At 39.0% G+C, this 26177-nt stretch overlaps 1 protein-coding gene across 2 annotated transcripts in view; it reads left to right on the top strand.

The window, feature by feature from the left end:
* Positions 1–26177, top strand: part of LOC147152990 (metabotropic glutamate receptor 4-like) — a 130793-nt gene that overhangs the window by 67952 nt on the left and 36664 nt on the right. For both annotated transcript variants that reach the window (XM_086012126.1, XM_086012212.1), the window contains exon 3: positions 22168–22384. In XM_086012126.1, coding sequence (XP_085868252.1) covers positions 22168–22384 — 217 coding nt within the window. The remainder of the gene's footprint in view (positions 1–22167; positions 22385–26177) is intronic.

Here is a 26177-nt window from a genome sequence, read left to right as displayed (position 1 = left end):
GTCCTTGCTTCTTAAATTATACTTTACATTCTTCCTAAAGCTAAAAATTGAAGTTTGTCTTGACCCATATACAGTATTTATTATTGACCCATATAAAGTAATAATTAAGGATGGGTGGCGCTTTTTGACCTTTAAAGGGGAAGCAAACCAAACATGTTTTTAAAGTACTACTCTCACATGAGTGCCTTTTTGCTGTCGGCGCCTCAAAGACACAAATCCACTGGACATTCCAGCACCACAATCCCATAAACTCGTCTTTTTCCATGCTGTATGTTAAGTTACAGTACTGGTATACTTTGTCTTGAAATGACGACAAGCTCAAATTGGTCCTCATCCAATGTCTTAGGGAACTGCGCTCCTCTTTCATAAGTTCAAACAGAAAATTGGAACGTTTTGCGTCACTCATGTTTGTTGAATTTAATGTATGAGTGCAGTTTGACAGTGATACCCAGAGAGAGAGAAACCCTGATACGTGTGTGTGCCAAGCCTTTTTGTTTAAACGTTAGCTCCGCTTGTTCTCCTCCTTTCTAATGGCCCCAAAACAACCATCGGAAAGTGGTGCAATACTCAGAGCCAGGGAAGACGTACTTAATCATTTAGGAGAAAAGAAGAGTACTTTCTTCTGGTGAGGATGATAATGAAGCGCAAAACCCTCTTGCAGTTTTTCCTTCCTGAGCTCTAATGATGATGTGGCCTAGTTTAACAAAAGATAGTCTCTTTTGATGCACGCATGCTAAAATACAGACAAGACAAATATAGATAACATAATTAAATCAAACAATGTGGAGATGAAAAAAGGAGTGCTGTTAGATGAGAAGCTGGTGAAGTTGATGCGTTGCAGCAAAACCCTGGAGGCAATCTAGATGTACAGTTAACATGGATTCCGGGTGATAATTGTTATTTTTTGGGGATTCGCTTGCTTGTGCTCCAAGGGATCCATATATGGGTTTGGCAGTTTTTAATTAATGCTTGCTGGAGGTTGCTTCATTCTTCAGTTTCATCGCCTAAAATACATGTGAGCTCTTTCAATTTGGTAACTTCACACAGTCTATTATCTTATGTGAAGCCTAACTGTTGAAATAATCTTCTTTTTCTTGAAAAGTGTAGGATAAGAAAGGATTTTGCCTCATCTGGAAGGTTTTTATTATATACATCTAATAGATAATAAGGTATACATCTTGTATACAACCTTTTTTGTGAGAGTTCACTAAAATTCTCACAAGAAGGCAACAGCTCTACTGATTCCAAATTTGATCCAGATTTCATTATTGTAATGAGTGGCAGCTTCACTATGACAACATACTTTCATTTGCTAGTTTCCAGAGCTGAGCAGTCCGTCCCTGGGCCGGGAAGCCCATTTTTTGGGCGGGGGGTGATGGCTGACAAATTTTTGAAAAGGGCTGGACTAAGCATGGCTGGAAGTGAATTTTAGTCCAGCCCACTAATCGGCCCCCATGCGTGTGATGAGGTTGCGAGGCGGCCAAATTTCATCTCAGCCTACTCGGTGAAAGGCTTCTTTTTAGGCTTCTTTCTACTCCTGCGTCGGCGCGAGCGACAACTGCCGTATTGATTCACATGACCTACACATTGTGCTGTTGGGGATAAGTCTGCAACACATGCTACGCACACATCAGGAATTATTGCTGCTCTGATCGGTCCATTGTCACATGTTGCGATGACATAGTTTCCCACAGAGGAGAGGATGCAACACGCAGCTCGTTGCTGCTGCAAAGCAAACTAGTTTGGCAGCGGTGTGAGTGTTATGTCACGTTTGTGTGTGTAAAGAAGCTACTCACCCACATTCCCCCTTTGCAGCCACCTTCCAGATTGTTTTCGCAATTTAATTAAATGCATAGTCTAGTCATCTCGGTCCCTTTATGGTTGTAGCAGGCACGATATCCATTGTTGTCGTTGTCCTTTTGAAGCGACGCCGCCCGACTTGGAACGTAACATTTTCAGCACGTTTCAAAACAACTTGTCTCCACGAGTATAGTCAAACTGCGCGCAGCACTCAAGGATGACGCTGGCACATCAAGGTGGAGTTCATGCACTTCTTATGGCGTCTTCCTTACTACAAGCAACACAGCAGGACTTTCCTCATTGAAATTAACGAATCTCACTCTAATTCACCTCTCTCTCTCTCTCTCTCTCTCTCTCTCTCTCTCTCTCTCTCTCTCTCTCTCTCTCTCTCTCTCTCTCTCTCGCTCTGGAAATACGCCAGAGCAAACTTGCTGTGTAGTGGTTTGCTGGTATGCTTTTATTTTGAAGGCCGGGAAGTGTGAAGGAGGGGAAATGTGGAAAATAAATAAGTAACTTGTTGAATGCTTGCAGACTTGACATCTGTTGGACCCAAATGATTATACAATACGACAAAACCAACCCAGGGGCTCACAATGGAAGTAAGCACGTGCAGTTTGGAAAGTACTAGTGGCACGTTTGAAGCATGTTTGAAGCGTGTCCACAGCGTGTTTGAACAGTAAATTAGCCATCTAATAGTCTTTAAATAAACCTCTTCCGTTAGCATCCCTCCCGCGGCAGCGTCATGCACGTTTTTAAAATGTATTAATTTTTGGGGGGCGGGGGGTGATAATTTTTATGAATAAGGGCGGGGGGTCGAGGCCGGAATGGTACCCAGGTTAAGGGTGGAGGGTCGCGGCCGGACTGGCAAAAAAGGGTCAAGTGCCCAGCTCTGCTAGTTTCCAAGTTGTATCATGAACACTAGATAACCCTGAACGCTATTGAACGAACATGTTAAACGAGACAAATGTTCCAAGAGTTGTAGGGAAGACTCAAGAGCTTTTCCAGCATACAGTATACATCAAGGGTGTACAAATCCAGTTCTCAAGGTCTGCTATTCTGCATGTTTCAGATTTTTTCCTCCTCCAACACATTTGATTCAAATGATTAGGATTATATCAGGAAACATCTAAAACATGGATAGCAGCCCTCGAGGACACCCCTGGTATAATTGTTCTCAAAGTCAATATGGTTTGACATGGAAATAGAAGATGAATGAAAACCTTTTAGGATGCAATGTAATTCCCATTTAAATTTAATTCATACATTCAAATATCAACTACACTATATAATAAATCTCCCAAATTCTTGAATAATCAGGGATGTAACGCCAATAAGTATTTCCCAGAAATAACAGGGGTTGCCCAACCAAAATACATAAAAAATAAAAATATATATTTTTTAAATTAACCACAAAATATTGAAAAAAAACTGTGAATAAGTAAATCCGCATTAATGCAGGAGTCCACTGTATTTGGATTTTCTGTATTTACCGCTCTCTAAATTCATCACAGCAGTGTTAAATGTCTGAAAAGCTTTTGCCGGTTATTAGGTGATGCATCAATTCACGCCAGGCCTGCTGCTGCTCCTGCACCATGACATAATCACACCAACTTGCATGCTGGTTCACACTGGTGATTAGCTCATCCAATTCCTTTCCCAAGTACTCCCCAGGGAGTACGATGGCAATCTGTGAGTGAGGAGCCACAACGCATGGATCAAAGCATCCAAACTGGCTTGCTGGCAGGGAGTAGAGCTACACCAAACAAAACGAAACAAAAAAAAACGTACTACTGGTAATCTCAAGGCTGCATAATCACTGACTATACTTGATCTTGTTCTTTTTTAATCAAAAGAACTGTGACCCCCCCCCATCCCATGTTGTCATAACATCCTCCACAGTATTGTGTATGTGGCCTTCAATCTGAAACAGATGGGTGTCTGCAAAGAGGTTGACAGTTTGAGAGCACAGACTGTACATCACAGTGTGATGCAATCACAGGCAATATACATTTATATCTCAATTTACAATATGTTGCACCTTAACTAACACCACTATCAAATATTAGAAAAATGTCTTCTTATTTTCCCTTTTGTTTCATTTCATCATTTTGAAATGTAGGTGTACTTTTCACTTGTTATGCAATTATATGCCTCATAATTGACAGTGCTGTGTTTTTCATGCATGCAGCCTCTCTTTAGTGCTGGAATATATATTTCTGTTTTATAATGAGCTGTGTTCCACACTGATTAAGAGCAGACAGTTTCACTGGCATTGAAAGACGGTTTATAATCACAACTGTGATGTAGTTTGGCCAGACCATGTGGGAGAGAAGTTGATGCCGAGGATGTCTGATAGGATCTGTAAACATTGGCAAAGTTGTAAACTGCACTGGTCCTTGATAGGAAACTCAGAAGAGGGATGCAGGGTAATATTTTGGGAGGGGTAATCTAATTTTCTGCAGGTAAGCTCGCGGGAGCACTAAACTCAGTCATACATTACATGGATGCAATCGAACATGCCATCACTCAGAGTTATAGAGTGACTCCCCCTATACTTCATCATCACATAAACTAAGGCATAACATAGGTTGAGAGGTTGTGTTGAAAGCATGCTGATGAGAATTTCATCAACTGCTAATACAGAGCAAAATAATCATTTTTTTTCTCAGCACATTTTTTAGTTATAAAGGCATGTAGGGAAAAGTGCAGGAGGTCATTGTATAAGACAACTCTGTAATTAATGATCATCTATGGCCATTGGGATGTCTTGTGAGCACCGAGCTCCATGGCTGTATTGTGCCTAGAGGGAAAACAAACCACAGTAGTGTATTGATAAATGGGCTGTCCACTTGTAAGACAACAATTGCACCCATTTCATCAGTCTTGGAATGATGATACCAAGGTGGAATGTGGTGATTACCCTTCAACAAAGCTATTGTTGTTTTCGACTCTCTTTTAGTGAAAGACATACAACAGCATTTTCTCGTTCCAAATGGTTCACATGTGAATGGCCTTCAACGTGCATGACTGATAGTTTTTCCTTCTAAGTGGAGAAGCGAAATGAAAGCCTGTTGTCTGGGCTCAGTGTAATGTCTAAGGCAACAGGTACAAAAAGTGAAGAAAGTGTCTTTGGGAAGGAAAGGGAGCGGGCATACTGGGAACAGTAAAATCTCTTCAATGACAACCTGACCATCAAAGTTTACTCTTCAGTATTTCAGCCTCCAAAACAAGTACATTTCAGAGGAGTTTGCTTGAATGTTTATTGGAGGAGTTGATAAGCACAACTTCGTGAATCTTTTTGTCAGCAGTTATCTTACAAAATACTACATGTATAATGACCGTTTGAAAAAGTAAACAGTGGAAGAGATTTATGGAAATAAAAAATATTGACATTCATCTGCTTCACGATTTTCGTGAGAAATCATTAACATAGTCAGTGTTTATCCATAAGTAATATAATTAATTAATGGGAATAACAGCATATAATTTATGAAAGCTAACTTGAGCAAATTAGTTTTTTCAGAACGGTGTTTCAAACTGGAAGCCCTTCGTATTAATCAGTAACCAAGAAGTTGCTCTCACTTTCAAAAAGGTTGTGACTCCTGCACTATAATGATCAGACTGTGGTCATTTCAAGACCTAATTTTACAACACAGATTAGATTTGTTGGATTTGAACTCCTACGTCACTTTGGTTGACTTAGCCGTGAATTTACTCCTGTATTTACTTCATTTGGAAGCTATTTTCTACATTTTATCTTTTGTGAGATACTTTTATAATGGGAAAGTGCCAGCAAGCTTTTTATGTTTAGTAACGTTAATCAAAATTGCTAATTAGCATAGCACAAGTTAATATGCCTATTCTCCAAAGCACATTCAAATGTTAAAACAGGATTCATATTTAGTCAAATGTGTGTTTTCCCCTTTTTGAGGGAATCCTTGCGAATTCTTGCGGGGGCGGAGGATGATTCTTTTTATGTATAAGGACGGAGGGACGATGACGGAAGGGTGCCCAGGTTGTGGACGGAAAACGGAGAACGACCCAGCAAAATAGGGTAACGCCATCTCTGGGAAATACTGTACCTGAATATGTTTATTGAATTTGTGTTGGACTTCCTGAATGTTGACAGGAGCTTCATTTTGGACTACAATACATCCCTGCTCTGAGAGTACACAATACGTAAAATTTGTTCAGTCATGGCCATGGGGATTCACAGGATGTACACATTTTTGCCCCTGCCTCTGCTTTTGTCACCAGCTGCGCTCTTTTGACACCGTGTCGGCCGGACAGATAACTGACGGCAAACGGAAGAGATTAATTTAAGGTTTAGAACTGCCTGCGTAAATGTAGTTTTTGCCGTGTTATGTGATAACGTCACTGCTGAAAAGATACACACTGTATCCGATTGTTAGAAATAAATGGCGACCATGTTACTAATAGTTAACCTAGTAAACTGCCAGTGTTTATTCTTACAGACAGAGAGAAATAAACTCAATTATTAATAGAATAAGATTGCTGGCCCTACAGCCGCACTTTCTAATGGCCCCATGGAGCCACTTAGATTTAAAAGGATTTCCTCAAATCACACTTACCACTGCATCTGCAGAATAAATATTGTTTACTAATGGTCAATTACTATATTAAGGAGTATTGCAAGCTGCCATATGAATCAAATTGGAGAGAAATATTTTAAAAGGTTCACACAAAGGTTTCTCACGTTCGAGACCAGAGCATTATATAGTATACCACTGGAATTATATATTTGGATTTGCTATTGCAGACTTTTTGGTATGTAAATGCATGAAAAGAACTAATCCAAAGAGAAATATTTTTTTTCATGATAAACAAGAATGCCAGCAGACTGAGCATTCTTTTCATTAACAATCATCAAGTGTGAACCCTTCACTGTAATATAATCTGCATCCTTAAAAAAAATATCTGAAAAATAAACAAAACACGGCACTGCAGGCTCTCTTGGTCTTTTTTGGGTGTATTATGCTTTTGGCTGCTCGCATGTGCACAACAGAGATTTAACTTTAATTTAAGCTTTCGACAAACTAGGTGTGTCTTTGTATTATTCCCTCTCACTGTTAAGAAGCAACCTCAGCTTCAGCATCATAATGAAAGACATCGCCAAAGTAACTTTTACAACAGAAGCTGTGCACTTTAGAAGTCAGGAAGGGCTTTCTATTGTTTAGTACCTTTCACCAGAGGCCAGTATTGATAAGGTAGGGCACTGACTTTGTGCCGATTGATTTTGGTTTGAGGGAAAGGTCGTGTTTAATGACCAGCAAGTGATTCAAGCTGGCCAGGATTCATTTCAATATTAGGCAGGTAAACATCTTTGACAACATTGTTTAATCAAAGCAAACACGGATTCATCTCATTGGTTTCGTCCTCTAGGTACAAACTTACTGATCGTAACCTTTGGGTTTAAAATGACACTGCAAGGAACTTGATCAGTCAACCCAAACGTCTTTTTAAGAGTATGTTCTATGCAGGCCCACTAGTTGAAACACAGCATTCTGATTAATATTGTGCATGTGGGATATGAGTTAAGCAACAAAATCCACCCGTTTCTAGCCATCTCGAGGGGGCGGCCATTTTGTCACTTCTGTTGACTGAAAATTACAGCAAAACTGCTCAGGGCTCGGGTAATGACCAATCACAGGTCATTTCAGAAAACAGGTCAGCCGTGATTGGTCGTTACCTGAGCCTGGAGGGTCTCTGATATAATTTTCAGCCGACAGAAGGGACAAAATGGCCGCCCCCTGGGATGACTGAAAACGGGTGGATTCTGCTGCTTAACTCATATTTCGTATTAATCATATTGCCTTGTTTCAACTAGTGGGCCTGCATCGAACATTCTGAAAAAGCATTTTTGGGTTGACTTTCCTTTTAAGACTCCATTGTTCAACTACATTGCTAAACAAACAGTTATGTACAGTGAACAGCTGTCTAAGCCAATGTTCAGTGTTTTAAAGTCACAACCAAAAGTCTTGCCTGTCTCTCGACAGTGCACCCCAGCCTGCAGCAATCTGTGGTGCAACAACATTATTACAAGCAATTGGTTCATTCCAACCTGGTAGAACAGACCTTGTGGGTCACAATGACTTGTTTCAGTTCAGAGGAGTTTCTTTTCCCACAGTTATCTAATCAATCACTAAGAGTAAGAACACATACAGTACACTTGCTCCATTTATTAATATCCTACTTTCTGACATGCAATGATGAAATCAGTTATCTATTTCATTTCAATTACAACTTTGCCTACAACTCAGAACAGACCTACATTGTGGTGCTATTTTACATTTCAAGGTAGTGGGAAAAACACCGCAACAAAAGAGAGTAGAATAAAAATGCTCCAAGAGCACCATAGAGGTGTACTAGTTGGTGCATTGACTCACAGCAAGAAGGTCCAGATTGGGTTGAACAAGTGTCTGAGCCACGTCCATATACAGGATGTATGCAGCACATCAAAGGGAACTGGACAGAAACTGCTTGTCAGACCAGTAGCAGAAAAGTTGAGAGTTGATGATAACGTTGCCTCAGGGACCACTTTCGTCCTTTATGGTGCAGATGCACTTATAGTAAATAAAGTGTAATCTTTCTTTCCTGTTAACTTTCCATTTGCCTTGGTTCACCATACTCAATCATTTTGACTAACCCTAGAGAGTCTTGGTTTGCTTGAGATTACATAGATTTTTTTAAACTCTGAGTTCTATCTGATATTGATGGGTTTTGTAATGTGAAGTTACAAATTGTAATCTTCTTAAACCAGTCCAGTCCTGTAGGCACCTTTCATTTATAAGTAAGTAGTCCTCTGAATAATTACTTAATTAATGATTGAGTGAAAAAAAACCTACTCAAACACTGGGTAATTTTTGAGTTATTATTAAAGCATGAATGGCAAATAGACTAAATTAAAAGACAGGAATATTTAACGACCATCACAGCTCACCTATATTCTGGGTTTAGTCATGTAACACCTGCGAGCTGAACACTTAGGCACTGTGATGTCATTTTCAGTCAACAGCAGGCAGCAAAATGGCCGCCCCATGAGATGGATAAAAACATCTGGATTTTTCTACTTCACTCCTATTCCAGAAATGCAATACAATGTTTAGACTACTCTAGAGTTTTTTTTTGTTGTTTTTTTTACTTCCAGTCCTGGTGGGTCATCTAGTATCAGTACGACTAAGACACACATATCACTGACTTTCCATCAAACCATTGCTCTATTTATAAGCCTCCCCATACACCAGTGTCGCTCTCCAGGGGGGTCATTAATTTGCCTCTGTCAGTGGTATGCCCCACAAAAAGTCCATCAAACCTGGCCGGTCGCTTATCATCAAGGCTTCACTTGCTATGGTGAGAGCAGTGTATATTCTCATTCTCATTAGAAAGAGGTCACATAAATAATTGTGGCATGACAACTGCTCTAAAATGACTTTTTGCCTCTCATATTTTAGTTTTAGACAAAATGAACAAAATGTTCCAAAATAACATGGTTAATATTTATGCTAACCTCTCGGTTTGCCGTAAGCCATACGTCAGTGGCAAAACATCCATCCATAAAGAGCCCACAGTCTTGATGGTTTATAAAATATTCCTCCCCATTCGTTTCCTTCAAATGTGATAAGGCACGAGGGACAGAACACGGTGGAAGACCAAATGTTTTCCAGTGGAGATAACACTTTCTCCAGATAAATGTAATACCGTCTGTGACTTCGATAACCCTGGGATGTTTAGTGCACGCCTGTTCACTCAATGCCTCTACCTCAGTATTTATCAGTGGACCTCTAATGAAGGTTAACCCCTTGACCTGCAGCAGCTTATATATTCTGTTTCGCTTCAGGCATTATGCCTGGTACCTGTGCGCTGTCTTGATAGGGTTGTGGGATTTTTTGCAATGCTGTGTTTCCTCACCACCATTCATCCCTCTGAGTGTGCGACACTTTCTTACATATTATTTGTAAGAAGACAAATCATTTGAAAATTTTAAAACACAAATAAAATGAACCCTAAAAACCTTTGCTCAAGCAACAGAAAGCGCTTGAGTTTACAATAAAACTGCAGCTGAGTTAATGTTACAGTATATTAAACCACACATGATGCTATGAAGGATTTGCCTATGGTTATGCAATAGCAATATTTATTCATTTATTTTAAAATAATGTACATGTTTACCAAATGTGGCTTGTCTTCACCGCTCATATTCGCAAAGCGAGTCAGAAATTTAAAATGAATCATGTTGCTTGTTATTGAAGTTGCCACCATGCATTACCTCTTGCAAATATTCACGGGCCTTTTAACATGTATTCATGTGTAAATGAAATAACAGAATACTTTACTGTTCCATTTTAAATGACCAGAGACTCCAGGGTCTCGCGCCTGCTGCTAAGTGATATGTTGTACAGTGTTCAAGGACAACATGAAATACCGTATGCTGTAATTATGTTGTTATATTTTCGCTCTTAAAGATAATAGAAGTTGCAGCCTGTTCAAACAGCAATAACTGAAACAATTAGTAATGGAATTACAATTAAAACAGTGTGATCAATTTGAAGGGAAACAGTTCCAATTTTGAAGCAAAGCCAGTGATATTAAGTATAGTATGGAATGGACACTTTGTTTGGTACTTTTTACCATGTTTTTGATGCTACCATACTCTATTCACACAACATAGTCTTGAATGGCGTCCTTTCCGACAACAGCTGACAAGTATTACCATTGACATTTATAATACATATACATAGACGGCATCCTGAGTACGTAATCGCCGTAGCCATCTTGGAAGTGAAGCGATAGTGAAGATGTGATGCCTGGTTCTCTTGCTGCTTGGAGATGTATCATCAAGATAGAACTCATTGGAACACCAAATCAAATGTCTATGTGACAAACAAGTCAACATTAATATTTCACGAGAGCTCAAATGGGGGATATTGGTGGGAGGGCATAGAACCCCTATGACAAGTATGGGTAAAGATAGAGTCGGTGATACTTTTGAATGGACAATCTCTAAGTATATGCACACTGCTCTTTTAAAATCAACTGTCATTGTATTTGCACTGCAGAACAAACACAATTAAAGGAGCAGGAAGTTGCCCAGAATGAGTGCAGCCTACAGACGCGGAGTCTCCATTAATATTTGATGCGATCGACAGAGGAAACGTGGTACTCAGCCTCGCCTCATCTGTTATATTTAACATTAACCATAAACCTGCAGCTAAAATTTTGTAGCGTGTTCGTTTCAACCATTTAGATCCTTTGCGTTGTCTTTTAAGAATGAGGCCATCACTAAGAGGAGCAATTCCATAAAACCCTATCACATTCTTTCTTTTGAGGATTTCTGTACATTCCCCTGATGATAGAGTAGATCAAAGTGACCTCCACTTTTTGCACTACATCACTTTGACAACAAGAACATTGACCTTATTCACTTGGGAAAGGTATATACACATTACGTTCTACATTCCATCTTGTTTTAGTTTTTCAGGTCTGAGACAAAACAAACTGGCTACTATGGCAAATTTGTCCTCCGTTTGTCATTTGCTGTCCTATGAAAATATCACCTTTCTTTTCATTAGATCCATTTCCTCCTTGGAGATGGTTCACTGATACATTTACCATTCAATTTATTCTGTATTGATGTAGAAAGGGGATAAAATAGCAAAAAAAAGTTTAATTTGGTTAAAAATCAAATTGTAATACACTAGACAAGCAGACCAAGGCTGTAAGTATTAGGCTAACACGTGCAAGTAGATCTGGGATTTCCAGGGATCCCTCAAAAGTCTCATAACTGACAGATGCCCATTTTGCTGGCTTTTTTCTTTTTTTTGGGCTGGGGGGGAACCGACGAAATTCGGACAGACTAACTGACGGACTGAAGAACTGACAATTCGGTTTGTCACGAAAAATGCTGGACTGACGAATGACGGACGGTTACTCCGGTCGCTGACAGACCAGCAAAATTTTGTAAAAGGCCCACCTCTGCATGTTGGTCTATTCCTGTGGCTGTTTGGCAAGCCTTCTACCCCGGCCTCGAGAGCACTATAGTTAGTTCTAACTTAGCTAAACCTCTGGGCTATAGAAACTATACAGTATACAAAGTATTTGGAGATAAGTTATAAATACCTATACAATACGAGGAAAATTGTATGGACAAAACCAGAGGTGGGCATTTTACAAAAATTTCCCGGTCCATATATCGCCTTCTGCCGAGGTACCCATTCACTGTCCGTTCATCCGCCTTTTTTGTCCGGCCCAAACAAATACCGTAGTAATCGCCTATAGGCCGGTACACCTATTATTTTCAACGAGCTTCCGTTTGCATTTCCGTCTACCAACTTCAACCAACTTATAAGTGAGTATGAGTACCAATTGTTGTTTGTCTATATGTGCCTTCTGATTGGCTAGCGAATAATTCATGGTGTACACTATTGCCCGAATTCAGCTGGGATAGGCTTCAGCACACTTGTGACCCTCATGAGGATAAGCGGTACAGAGAATGGATGGATGGCTGAATAAAACCCAAGATTGCTATCTACTCATTTACATACTGTACTTAAAAAAATGTAACAGCGTTGACCATGATGTGATGTGTCTCATAATGTGAGACAAATGAGCTGGTTAAATAAGATGAATGCCAAATGAAAGGTGTTATTGTGCAAATGAAAGTGCAAGCAGAGTTTGCCTCAGGTTAGGCTGTTTACTCGGGAAAATGTGATTGGCCATGAACTCATTATTTTTAATTAGCTCTATCCACTCTGGCCATTATCGTCCATTTTACACTGTGGCGCTGCTGTCTTGTCAACATATTTTTTTGCCCGCTGACATTTCCTTTATAGCTACTGAAAACTAAAACAAGTATTACGTCGTTTTTTTTTTGTTTATATATAAGAGTTAAAAAACAACAAATCATGCATAATGGTTTGAAAGAAAACAAAACAAAACACACTGCCAACACTTCAGCAAACTGGATTCTTTGTGAACCACATTATTTGCGACGCCTTTATGTCCAAGGGATGAATAAATGAAGTACAGTATAAAATCTGACAATTGGTTTTGTGAGCCTGTTTGTAACCTGAATCGTTCATTAATCGAGGTAATGTTTCCCATTGAAGTGAACAGAAATGCAATCCGTTCCAGTCCCAAAACTTTTTTTTTTACCAATGTGTGGTTCAAAATGAATATAATGCAATAAATAAATAAGTGAAAAAACACTATTATAAAGAAATTAAAACACTTAAAAAGTATGATAACTGTTTATTTCTCATTAACTTTAACTAAGGAGGGAAAAAAGGGGCAGGAGGATTTCAGCTCCTCTCTTGAAAAACAGACTTCTTTCATAAGACCATGGGGAATTATGATTCAAGTGTTTTACTATTGTCTCTTTCTTTTCTAATTCATTAGTTGCTCATCCATAACTCGAGGTTCCCATGTATTTTGATGAAAGATCAGTCATACCAAAGATAGCAGGATTTAAAAGTGGAAGTGGGATTAGGATGTTCATGCATCTTACTAAACAAGGGAATTATTATTTTGCATCTTCCATTCATCACAAATGTCATTTAGTTGAAATCTCATTTTACCTTAGTGTTTGTCGAGGCAGTTTGCATGTTGAAGTCCAGTGATAACTCACTTTGTAATGAGATAATTAATCACAGTTGCCATTGCCTAAATTAATGCTTGTCACCGTTTAAAAAACATGAATACCAGCACTGCTTGAAGTGCCAAGGCCCATCAAACATTTAATCAGGCTCCAATAACCTATGAACTGTTCAAATCTAAAATATATGAATGCGTAGCCAATAAAAATAAATAAATAAATACATCTTACAATGAAAAAGGAGATCAAACCTTAGAAATAGAGGAAATACATAATTATATAGTATGCCTGCCGGTTCTCCTCCTCCAGAAACAGAACGATATATTCAAACCCCCTCAATGCAAGAATGGCTCCTGGCTACTGATTTGCACTAGATTAGTGTGTACAGTTTGTGTGTGTGTGCCCGTGTGTGTGTGTGTCCATACCCAACAGAATAAATGAAGAGTGACAAAAACAGTTGTGTTTCCTGGTCTGAGCCTCATATCACGCAAAGGGCTTTCACAGCTGAAAAAACTTTTGATTCAGTTCATGGGAACGAAAGTGTGAAAGTCATGCGAATGTTTGCTAGTTGAAGGGGAAAATCAGTGAACCTTATTTTAGGTGAAAAAGCTTTTCCAGGTCAAACAATTACAGTTACCTTTAAAATGTTAGATAAATTAGGAGTACTTATGAAATGTGAACATTTATTTTGCTTACATTAATAGTACAATATTAAACGGCTTACACTAATTTAAAAAAATGTAATTTATTTTATAGTAATTTAATTTGTATTATTTGTTGTATTTGTGGGGAAATATCCCTGTTTCTAAATATGTCAGAGTTAGAGCAGAGTTGTGACTTTATAGTTATCGGTGAACAAAATAGATTTAGCAAAGATGGGCACTTTACCCTATTTTGCTGGTCTGTCCTCCGTCTCACTTCCCATCCTTGCTTACTCTGTCCTTTAAAAAAAAAAAAAAATTCTCAACCTCCATCTTATGTCCCCAAATTGGTCCCGGACGGACAGACCGTTCCATCCCTGGGACGGAATGCCCATCTCCGTGCCCATCCATTATCCGGGTTGCTTATCCAATGATCTAATGAATGATATCTAATGAATAAAAATAACTTACTTTTTTGCTCCCTTAATGCTTACAGCAATAAAAATATAAATTGCAGGCAAAACACTTGAAGGTTTTACAATGCTTTGTCCTTTAGTATTTGTTTAACTTTTACAACAGAGAGGAAAATATTTTTTGGGTGGGGGGGTTGTTAAAACATCATTATTTTTGTGTTGCAATGTGTTAATGTGTAAAAATAAATAAACAAAAATAATGTGCCGATTTCCTACTACGTATTTTAAAAGGTAATATCGGTCGATTAAATCAGGATTGTTGTAATGTTGCTTGTCACTTTGCTAAGATGCTCATGGCAATTGAGTCACGTTTCTTTGGCTACATTATTCATACTTGGAGCAAAAAGCACAACACTCTACACTGTTCCGTTTAGGAAATGCTGAACTGATTATATACAATACTTTGTCAACAGTACTCAGACTGCCGTTCAATTTTTTTTCAAGGCCGGCACCGAAGGAATGTATACACAGAAAGTACCAATCTTTGAATAGAACAATGTTTGTTCTACTCAGAGCAAAAAGACTGGAGAACATCAAAGACATAAAAAAGGCAGGGGCAGTTTTTTTGTGCAAAATTCTGTCAGGTTGAGAATGTTAGCAATGAACATCTGTGGTTAAAAATATACACCAAACCCTCAGAGAAAGGCATCAAAAGGGATATGAGCTTTTGCCCCTGATATCAAAATATGGATAGTATATAGATTTTTTTTTACTGGACCCAATTTGATATTGGTTAAAAACTAAATTGAATCTCAGTTTACCTTATGATTTAGCAGTTCAGTTCTGAAGACACATTTCAAAACAGAGGCTGGAGATATCATTTTTGCTTGAGGAATACTCCTAAAGATGTAATTAGAAGACCAGACCCTGCCAACAAACTTCATTCATTTCTAACGTATGCCTTGTGCTTGAAGTCTAATAATCTCAATTCATTATCACTCCCTTGTGCCCACCCAACGAGCTGTGGCAATTTCTCTTTTCAGACTCTTTTGAATGCATTACCCCTATCGATAAGATTTTCTAAGTTAGAGGATCATTTAAAATATAAAAAGTTGAAGGTCCTCTATTTAAATGTAAATTTGATTATTTGACTCTTGATTAGTTTCTTTCCACGAATTTTGCTACTGGCATGTCCCAGCCAAATCAGTGAGATCTGACTGGAAGCCACGCAGTGCTTTTTCATATATATATATATATATATATATATATATATATATATATATAGCACCTAGTACCTGAGCACCAAGCACTTAAAAAATATATTATTATTATTTTTACACCCAGCAATATTGTGTAATGATACCAAATTGCAAGAAGCGGTGTAAGGGAACTCAAGCATGTGCATTCGGTGTCAGAACGTGTTTATTAAATTGTGTAAAAGAAAATACATTAAAAAACAAAGGAATCAAAACTCTTTACGATCAGTACAATCTCAAGTGGAAAATTACTTTTGCCACACTACAGCATAATTGTTCAGAATAATGTTTCAGAGCCTTAAGAAAATTGTCTGCTTACTTTGATTGCAAAAGGAAAAATGCTCAAATCTGACGATTGTCTGTATATGTGTAGCGTACACTACCAACTTTAGTCATTTAATAACACACACACACCACTGCTACTTAGTAAATCCCTAAAATGAGAAATTGACTAATTAGTTACACAGAGATTTGTCTTGGGTGCTGATTATATGCCCCCATATGGTCATGGCCATATGGTTCTTTGTCAAGGACATGTGAAGAGACAAGACCTGCTTTGAATGAGATGTCAGCACAGTATTTACATTTATTTTTCAGTTTTTTTCTATTCCTTTGTTACTACTGTGTTGCCTGATGTTGATATTTATCTAGTTGAGTTGATGACTTTTTGGCCATATGTACACACATGTTGTTTCATAAATGGTAAAATGACATCTGATGTGTATCATTTAAAAATACATGTGAATGTGATTTAGATACGAAATCATAAATCTATATTTTAAACCTACAGTCTAAATCCAGTTTAACCATTCAAGGACTAAGGCACCTGGCTAAACATCTATCTAAAGCCCAAGGTCGACTTTGGAATCACCCTCTAAAACCTGAATTTAAGAAATGTGTCTTTCACACAGGCCAGAGTTTATTATTTATTGTTTCAATCAAAACTGTAAAAATAAAGTGTCAGTGGAAGAGAAGCACTATTAAAAAACAAAACAAAATCGAGAGGTAACTAATTACCATCCTCTATTCTGTTACAAAGCCGCCAATATCGCCATTGTCTACAAAACTATATCTTAAGCATATAATATGTTCCACTGGTTCCACTGGTCGTCTTTTTCACTGCTGTCACTAATTTCAGAGCTCCCGCGATTGTCTGCGTCCGCCATTACGGCTCGAAAAAATTCCGGACATCCTCCGAGTGCTCACGTCACAGTATATTCTGATGCATTTCATTGGTTAAGAGACCGAAAATTGGATTAAACAAAGAAAATGGGAAGAAAGATGCAACAGTGTTACCGGCTTTAGTGGTTATGGGCTCCGGGCTTTAATCGGTTAAGGGACAACATTCAGAATAACCTCACTTTTATTGTTGGTGTTTTAGGAGACAAATTGCTAGAAAGATTATACAATTGGTCAGATATGAGGAATTACAATTTAATCACAAGGTTGCTGTCCTTTGGATGGTTACTACTCAAGAAAAAAAGTTAGCTCATTGAAAACGCATAGCTCTGTAGTTGTGATCCAATCATTAGTATAAAGTACATTACTTTGCACAGTTGAAGCAAAGTCTGGGGCACGCATGCACAGACAGAAATTACTTCCTTTATTAGAAGGACTTTCAAGTGCTTAATCTGCCACTGTTGGCATCAGCAGCCATGCTGCGCTTGTAAAGCTTGACAGGCAAAGCAAAAGTAACTAAGTGGGGTGTTTGATAAGCTGTAGCCCAACTCCACCTGAAACCCACGTCCATCAGTATTAAAGGCACAATAGGGAATATATTTGTGGTTTCGACCAAACCCACCAATTTTAGAGAAGTGCTCAAATAGCTGTAGTTAATCCATACGACCAAGGAGCTTCTGAGAAATAGGCTGGTTATCACCCACAACGATTTTTTTATACTATTATATCTTAGTGTTCTTAGCTGTGTAGTATGTTGCAGGAGAGACTCTCATTGGTACAGTCTGAATCCTGAAAAACATAATGTTATCACATTTACCACTGTTATACATTAAAATTGCTTTTGCACTGCAAAATTTGACACAAGAGTGAACTTTAACTGTGTTTGTCCCTGTAATGGGTTATTTTTCACAGTATCGTTAGGTGCTATAAGTCTCGAACATCCTAAAATGTGAGCTTATTAACACCTTCCAAACACCTTTGAACGACACCTGAATGCAGTCTACTGGATGCTGCCTGATCATACCAAAGTGTGCCAAGAAAGACATTTTCACAAGTTTGTTGTTTGGATTTGGGCACACAGAAGGTGACAGTCAATGCATCTTGGCTTACTGGTGGCAATGGGCTCTTCCGTCCATCCATTCTCTGTGCTGCTTATACTCAGGCATTGGGCGCTATTGATGGACAAATGAAGCTTCTTGAAGCAATTGTGAACTTGAAACTCAGTTGTGAAACTAAGAGCACCATCTAGAGGAGTAAAAACATATCACAAGTGTTTCATGAAGCTTCGTTTTCAAGTGAAGTGTTAGATGGAGCAGTGCGCACTTTCCACTGGAAACAACACATCCTCTATGCAGGGTATTTTCAGCATTAAAGTGCGCTATGGATTTCAAAAAAAAAAAAATTCAATGACAATACTCGATGATTTACAGCCAGCTTCAGCTGCCAAAGACTCATGCCTCTACGGTGGTTGCGCACCAAATCCCATCTGGAGCATTTTTGTCGGGAGTCTACATGATGGTGTACTTCTCCAGACTGTTGGAACTTCTGCCACACAAAACCCAGCACATACTGTATGACATGACATAATGTGGGTTATTATATCCTTGGTGATGCTGTGCACCCCATGCAAAACGTCTGAAACCCTTCGCATGTAATGGATTTACAACCCAGCAGGTGGTTATTGAAAATGCTGATGGAAATGCTTACAGTATTAAAACATGATGACTACAATACATTACCCACCAAATCTATGGTAATAACACGTGTTTTGCACAACATACATTACGTACGCTCATATGGCCGGGTCTGCCATGCAAACCAACTAGCAGGGGCCCTAATGCCTAATATGAATGTTAGTTGCATACATTCACGTAATGATGTTTCCTAACATGTGAAGATGGTGTTTTTCAATAAAACTCGTCATGTCCACTGAAGTGTTTTTGAATTGCATCCTCTGAGTAGTCCAGTCATACATCACCTTTTAACGGCCCAGTCCCTGCGTTGCAGACCATGTCCTGACCCCCCCAAGGTTCCCTGTCCATCTCAAAAGACCAAATCCATACTGATCCTCCCGTATAAGTCCCTAGTTCCAGGGTAACGCCCTCCAGGTGTGAAAGGTCCTGTTGACATGAGTCAAAGGACTGGCATCTGTTTGCAGACTAAACACCACACATACTCAACCTGACACAGCTTGCCTCTCAGAGCATCCCAGAGGAACACAACCTTTCTCTTCATGACGCATAGTGTTTGCACACCAGATTCAGCCTCAAAACAAAGCATAGGGTTTTTGTTTAGAGGAAGTGTGATGGCCACAGACAACATAGGTATCGGATCAGAATTCCCTTCACTGCCTTCCTCTGCTCTTCAGATGTAAATCAAGTTAATAAAGCTGCAACTAGTTTGCAGTTTTTGTTCCAACTTATAACGCCAGTCTTCATTCTTTGAACATCTGGCCTGAATACAACATCGCTATCTGACAATACAATGTAATGCAATGACTCAGCATTCATTACACATCATGTGCGGGGGGAAGGATTAGTCAGTTGTCATGAAACTTGGATGGGAAATGAGTAAAACATTTCAAGATGAATGCTTGACTTTGTTGTGAACAGAATGAGTCACTTGAGCGACATTCTTCCAATTTGTATAACGCAACGATGAACTGATGTGATGTGGGCAGTCAAAAGCTCCATTCACACACATTTACTATTTAGAGATGCAATGACGTGATGAGGTTTTATTGTCAAATGCAGACACCATTCCTTCCATTTCTGCATTAGCCGACGTTAAACTAAGCATGAGCCTCTGACCTGAGATTGTTAGGGTCACCCTAACACACACATGATTTGTTTGGCAGTTTTTATGCTGTCTTTAGGCCCTTCCTGATGCAATGCACCCATTTTTATTCTGGTTTGGGACTGGCAGCGGCTGGATATTGGGGCACTGACTGGCAAGGTAAAATAAACAGAAACATGCAGACCAGAAATAGATTGTGACAATATAATATATATTACTGTATCCTAATAAATACATATTACATCCACTCAAAAACAGTTGGGTCAAAAATAACTATTTTTGGGTTAAATTCGACCCAAATGTTGTGTTAAAAAAGGACCAAACGTTTGAACCAAAAATTGGGTTATTCAGTTTTGATGCAACTTTAAGGGTTGAATGAATACAACAAATTGGGTCAAAACAATGCAAATAATTGAATTATTCCACTATTCATTTATTCCTTTTATTTATAATGCTAAGGATACTGCCCCTTCCCCAAAAAATGTATTTACAGAAACAAGTGAAAGTTTAAAAAAACTGGTCGGACACCCATTTTTAGGGGTGACACATTTGAAAAAAAGGGCTCAATTAAACAAAGGCGGAAGCAGACTTTAGTCCGGCCCACTATTCGGTCCTCATGTGTGTGACATGGTCACGAGGCGGCCAAATTTAATCTCAGCCTACTCAGTGACATGCTTACATTAACATGGCAGGGAGTTCATTGCTTGTTGTGCAGTCCTTAGTAATAGTTTCATAAATTAGAATGCATACGTGCCCAGAATTTAGTTCAGCACATTCATGGTGGAAGTGAGAACAAATCTAAATGAAAAAGTAGTGTTCAGAATTATGGCAAAGTCATATATTTTGTGTCATGGTGCTAAATGAATTGAATGAATGAAACCAACGGCAGTTTGCAAAGTGGTGTCAGTGACAATCACTCCAATTGGCTGTCAGCCAGGAAATGCAAATCAGTGCATTGAATTTGTAAAATGGTATACAATTTATTTCAGTTCTTTAAACCAAGCATTGCTTCCTTGTGGTCATCACCAGACAACTGACTCACACTTTCACACGGGCTGTGATGAGTTGTGGGTCCATCTTGAAAAATGTGTTGAGATATATTGACCCCTTGAGGAGAGTTGCGCTCAACAGTTTTCAATCTCCAAGCAAGTAACCAGAACCACTCTGGTAATCATAGAAATGTTCCTGTGGATTACAGTTAACACATAAAGTTAATATGGAACATTATTTGGAGAACGCACAGTTCTTGTGAAGTATCACATCCTACAATGGCAGCAGATTAATGCCTTTTTTTTTTTTTTACAATTCCAGCACTTGTCCTGTCCAACACACACGCTCAGTTACAAGCAACTCGCTTTCAAAAGATCACAATGTGTGAAGTACTTACCAAAACAGTGTGATAAATGAAGAAATGTCAAAAGTGTCGTTGACTTGACCACGATGCCGCATGTGTAGACATGATCAGTATGTCGGTGGCTGTCATGGCCGCCAGTCATACTTAATTCAAGTGTACATCTGGCACCTGTGTATGGGCCTGTAAGGTTGATTTTTGACCCAACATAAAACATTACTGGCATATAACCCAACATATAGTTAATTTGAACCAACAATTGGGTTCATTTATAAGAAATACCCCAGTATCTTGACTCAACACAAACAATCCAAAAATTGGGTTAATGAAATAACCCAACTGTTTTTAGAGTGTAATATAGAGATTAATTAACTTACATATTCCAGAACAGGATGACCACTGAAGTTAAAAGAGCCATAAGTAATAATTAATAACTTGATTAAATAGATGAAAATTGTTCTTCTGAAGGCAGTTGGGTAACGACCTCAATAGTGAAACAAAGCAAACAGCACATAAACCATTTAAACATATAAAAGAACTGACAAGTCATGATGTATCTTTTTCCATGATCTTGTTTTATATCAATACTTGGAAACTTGTTAGCCCGCAAAATTAATCTAATATTGAAAATAAACAACAACTTTTATAATGCCACCCATCCCCATTCAATTTCCATGGTCGAATTTACATGGACACTGAGTGTCAATGATTCTAACACCAAAATAAATAATGTACATTAACATAAGTGTGAATTCCCAAACATATCCGTTTCCCCTTGGCGAAAATTCCACCAGCCGTCACTGACCAGTCCTCACGTGCGCGTGTTATTTATACACCTTGACCAATCTAAAGTGTTGAAAGCGGCTTGCTCTTTTTGACAATATAACATTAATTGCTCAACAAACTGCCCCTCGATTGGGTTTCATGGCAAAAGCCATGGTTTTGGCGGTATGAGGATTTCGTCCAATGCAAGAGATATGTAATGTAATTTTACTCATGAGCAAATACCACCATTACCAATACCCAATAGGTTTTGTAGGATCATACCTGTGTAGAAGCATCATCCAGCATGATTAACTGACAAAAAAATATGGAAATTGTCATTATTTTGCCCTGACAGATCCCCCAGGTGAGCTACGCCTCCACAGCTCCAGAGCTGAGTGACAACACGCGTTACGACTTCTTCTCACGGGTGGTGCCGCCTGACACTTATCAAGCTCAGGCCATGGTGGATATCGTCAAAGCCATGAGCTGGAACTACGTCTCCACTGTAGCCTCTGAGGGGAACTACGGCGAAAGTGGTGTCGATGCATTCATTCAAAAGTCTCGAGAGGACGGTGAGTCTCTTTTCCATTCTCCTACAACCAATATTCCATCCACTGCGGTTATAATGATGTATAGTGCTCTATATACCCGATGGGATGAGCAGAACCTGAACTAAAACGTAGCTCGGATGGCATCATTGTGTACAATTCCATCCATCCATTTTCTATAACACTTGCTATACTATATCGTCCATGACTACAGTATAGAGTTTAATATCTACAGTAAATTGACCTTTATGTCAAAACCGATAATACAGTTATGAATATCCTGGTGTCATCATTCACGAAAGTCATCTAATCCTGTATCAACAAATCTGACGGACCAGGTGGTTTGTTTCAGTTCAGTTTGTTTCTCTCACCAATTTGAAAAAGAGCCACTACACATATTGAATTGATTCATGTCCATATCCAAATCCACATTTATAGTTTTTCCACCCTCCTTCATCTACAAGTACAAGATTAAAGATTTGTTTCCGATTGAAGTATTTTTTGGGCAATAGGATGATAACAGCAAATGAGAAAAAAAATACACTGGTGGAAATGATATGCAAATAGATTTCCAAATTGCGAATGTAGAATTAATGCAGTATATGTACTGTTTACTTATAATCAATTTTTAAAAATGCCTTTAGGTTCCCTCCATTTTGCAGCCCTTCCCAACTTTAATCTCTAACTTAGTCATGAACAACATGAACGTTCCACCTGTTCCATCTCCAGTTACAATCATTCTTTCCAAGGGACTTTACTCTTTGAAGTTGTGTCACACTCAGCATGCCAGGAAGATCAGATGCAATGCCTCTGCTGCATCCTGGAAGCGGACTTGTTGCATGAGCATTCCCAACCTTTGTCCACTGCTTTATGAATGTATCAGTGTCACTTGGTCTTATCTCTGCACTGAACATATAGACACAGGAACATATTGCTTGCCCATTACAAGCAGACGGACGAACAATTTCAAGTTCGATAGTTACTGATGGAAAAGCCGAGCATTCACAATATTATTCAAGCACAAAGATTGCATTAATGCTGTTAACACCATGACAGTCTGTGTCTCATTGGAAGTTGTGAACATCATTTAATATTTCTGGGAACTGAACTTGTGTCTCCTCTTACATAAGCTCGTCTATAATACATTATTGTACAAGCTTAACAGGAGTTATTTTCAAATTGCAAGCTTTCCGTACTCATGAGAAGAAGAATACATGACATTGAATTAAAACGTAAGTAATTATGTTGAAGACACTATCACTGACAGCTTGGATGCTTGCACCTTGGAATAGAAAGGTTGTTGGATGGTTTGTTCAATCTTAATTGTTCTATCTTTAAATCCGTTCACATGAATCCCTTTGTAGCAACATTTATTCTTTGCAAAATTGATATGCAGAGACAAATTATAGGATGACAGCAAGAATGTTCAATATGTGCTGCTTTTGGAGTGCTCTTTTTTACAAGCTGACTGGATTTAATTGGTAGTTTATCTTCAAAAAATTCCCCATAAACTGCAAATAAATATATTCTTTGTAATTTGTCCGTGGCCTTGACCTGTTCCTGTCACATTTGCTCGAGCTGAAAACCATGGCAACCGCAGAACTGTTGGCCAGCCAGGCCCAGAACACTATCCAGCTTATTTTAGCACGATCATTGCTGCTAACATCACTGTTTAGAGTTGTGTGTACAAACATTACTTCTCCTTTGGCAATGTTTATTTTGTGACATTGGCATATGCAAATGACACATTGAAATGGCATAGGGAGCCCCAGACTGGGGAAAAAAAGGAACATCACTATGAAGAGAGGATTTCTGCCGAAAATAGTCCGTCTTTAAGCCTTGGAACCCTTTTTAAAAGGCAAGATTTTCATTTTGACACTTCTCATTGCAATATTAGTGAAATCCTCCTGTGTGATGAGGCTACATTGTCATTATGCAAGATGAGATGAAACACTTTTACTATTTGATGCCCCACTGCTGTCATCCTGCCAGGTTCTCTATGCACAAGTTCATGTTACTCAGTGGATCCTTCTCTGTCTGAGCTTCTCTTTGAAAAGCCCTCGTACCGCGGGTGTCCTTAGAGAGCACAGGGACGTGTGCCGTAATAGCAGCTGACATGTTACTTTACTTTCACCTCATGAAAAGTGTGATACTTTCCCAGCATAGTGTGCACCTTTCTTTGTCCCCTGAAATTAGACTTGATTAATCTCATTGGGGTAAAAGGCAATAATTGGCGTTTGTGTGTGGAAGTGTTTGTCTTCCCTGATGTTATTTTGTCATCTAAGGATGATGCAGACAGAGCATTCTCAAAATAATATATTTTTGTAGTCTTAAATGGCAGTTGAGGTTAAGGAGGAGGTCAAAAAGAGTGCACTCCATCTCACAGCTGAGGGCGAGATGTGAGAAAGATGTCAAAAGGAAACATCTTCTGGAAACATTATCTTTAACATTATCTAAAAGGTTAATTTCAGTATTCATTTTGTTTGGGTTCACAAAGTAGAGCTGCTTTTGTAGGCTTTTGAGGGCTAAAAACAATTCCTTAGACCTTACCTGCTACAATGTACTTCACATGTTTTCAAGCCTAGGAGCGTCTTTACTATATCCATGAAAGAAACCAGAAAAAGACGACGTTTTTTTTTTTTTCAATTTCTCTTGCTTCAATTTAAGTCTGTGCTTGTTAAATGCAGTAGTCTGAGGAGCCAGCGCTGGAGCCTATCCCAACTGTCTTAGGGCAGTAGGCGGGGGACACCCTGAATTGGTTGCCAGCCAATCGCAGGGCACACAGGGACAAACATCCGCAATCACAATAACTCCGCACTCACAATCACACCTAGGGGCAATTTAGAGAGTCCGATCAACTTACCAAGCATGTTTTTGGAATGTGGGAGGAAACCGGAGGACCCGGAGAAAACCCACGCAGGCACGGAGAGAACATGCAAACTCCACACTGGGAGGCCGGAGCCGGGATCGAACGACCTCTGAAATGTGAGGCAGAGAGAGAAAGAGAGAGAGAGAGAGAGAGAGAGAGAGAGAGAGAGAGAGTGCGAGAGAGAGATTATTGACCAATGTATATACTGGAAGTGAGCAGAAAAAAATTATTATTACAAATCCGCCATCTTCTATTTGCATAATGTGTTTTTTAACATGTTTTTTTCCGCATCCTGTCACATAAAATAAACTTAAAAGCTTATTTCCGAGCCAGTTTGTCAAGCTTTAACTTTCCCATCTAATCTTTTGCCTTTCTCTTCCTCCATTTTCAACTGCTTAATTTGTTTGGTGTCACGTCAGAACTGGAGTCGATCCCAGGTGACTGTGTACCAAAGGGAGACTACACTGTGGATTTGTCATCAGGCCACACATGCCTAGACAGACAAGCATTTACACTCCCATTTACATTGACAGTCATCAAGTGCGAATTGACACATTAGCTGCGCGAATCCCTGCCGTCTGCACCACCATGCCATGAGTGATTCAAAATTGTTTCTTTAGATTAAGGTCCATTTTAATTCATAACATGAATTGTGTTTGCATAGTAGACTTAGGAGCACACAATCTAGTCTACAAGGAAGGCAGTAAGTTTCATAACAACATTTTGCCACATTAACAATTGAACAAGAGCAAATTCAGTTTAGAATAATTGCCATTTTATCATGGAAATGCCCTGCGTCAAGTGCGGCTCATCTGGCTTCTGCAGGAGAGTTCCTGGGGCTTGCCGGAGGCACAATTCAAGGTGAACACTTTAACGCCAAAAAAAAAAAAAAAACAGTTTGCTATTTAGACCTTTCACGGGGAAGAAGGGCACATTACAGAACTTCAG

This window comes from Filicampus tigris, chromosome 1 (genome assembly GCF_054856515.1).
Source record: "Filicampus tigris isolate MCC_2025a chromosome 1, RoL_Ftig_1.0, whole genome shotgun sequence".
NCBI classification, from domain to species: Eukaryota; Metazoa; Chordata; class Actinopteri; order Syngnathiformes; family Syngnathidae; genus Filicampus; species Filicampus tigris.
This window is presented reverse-complemented; position numbering and strand designations above follow the sequence as displayed.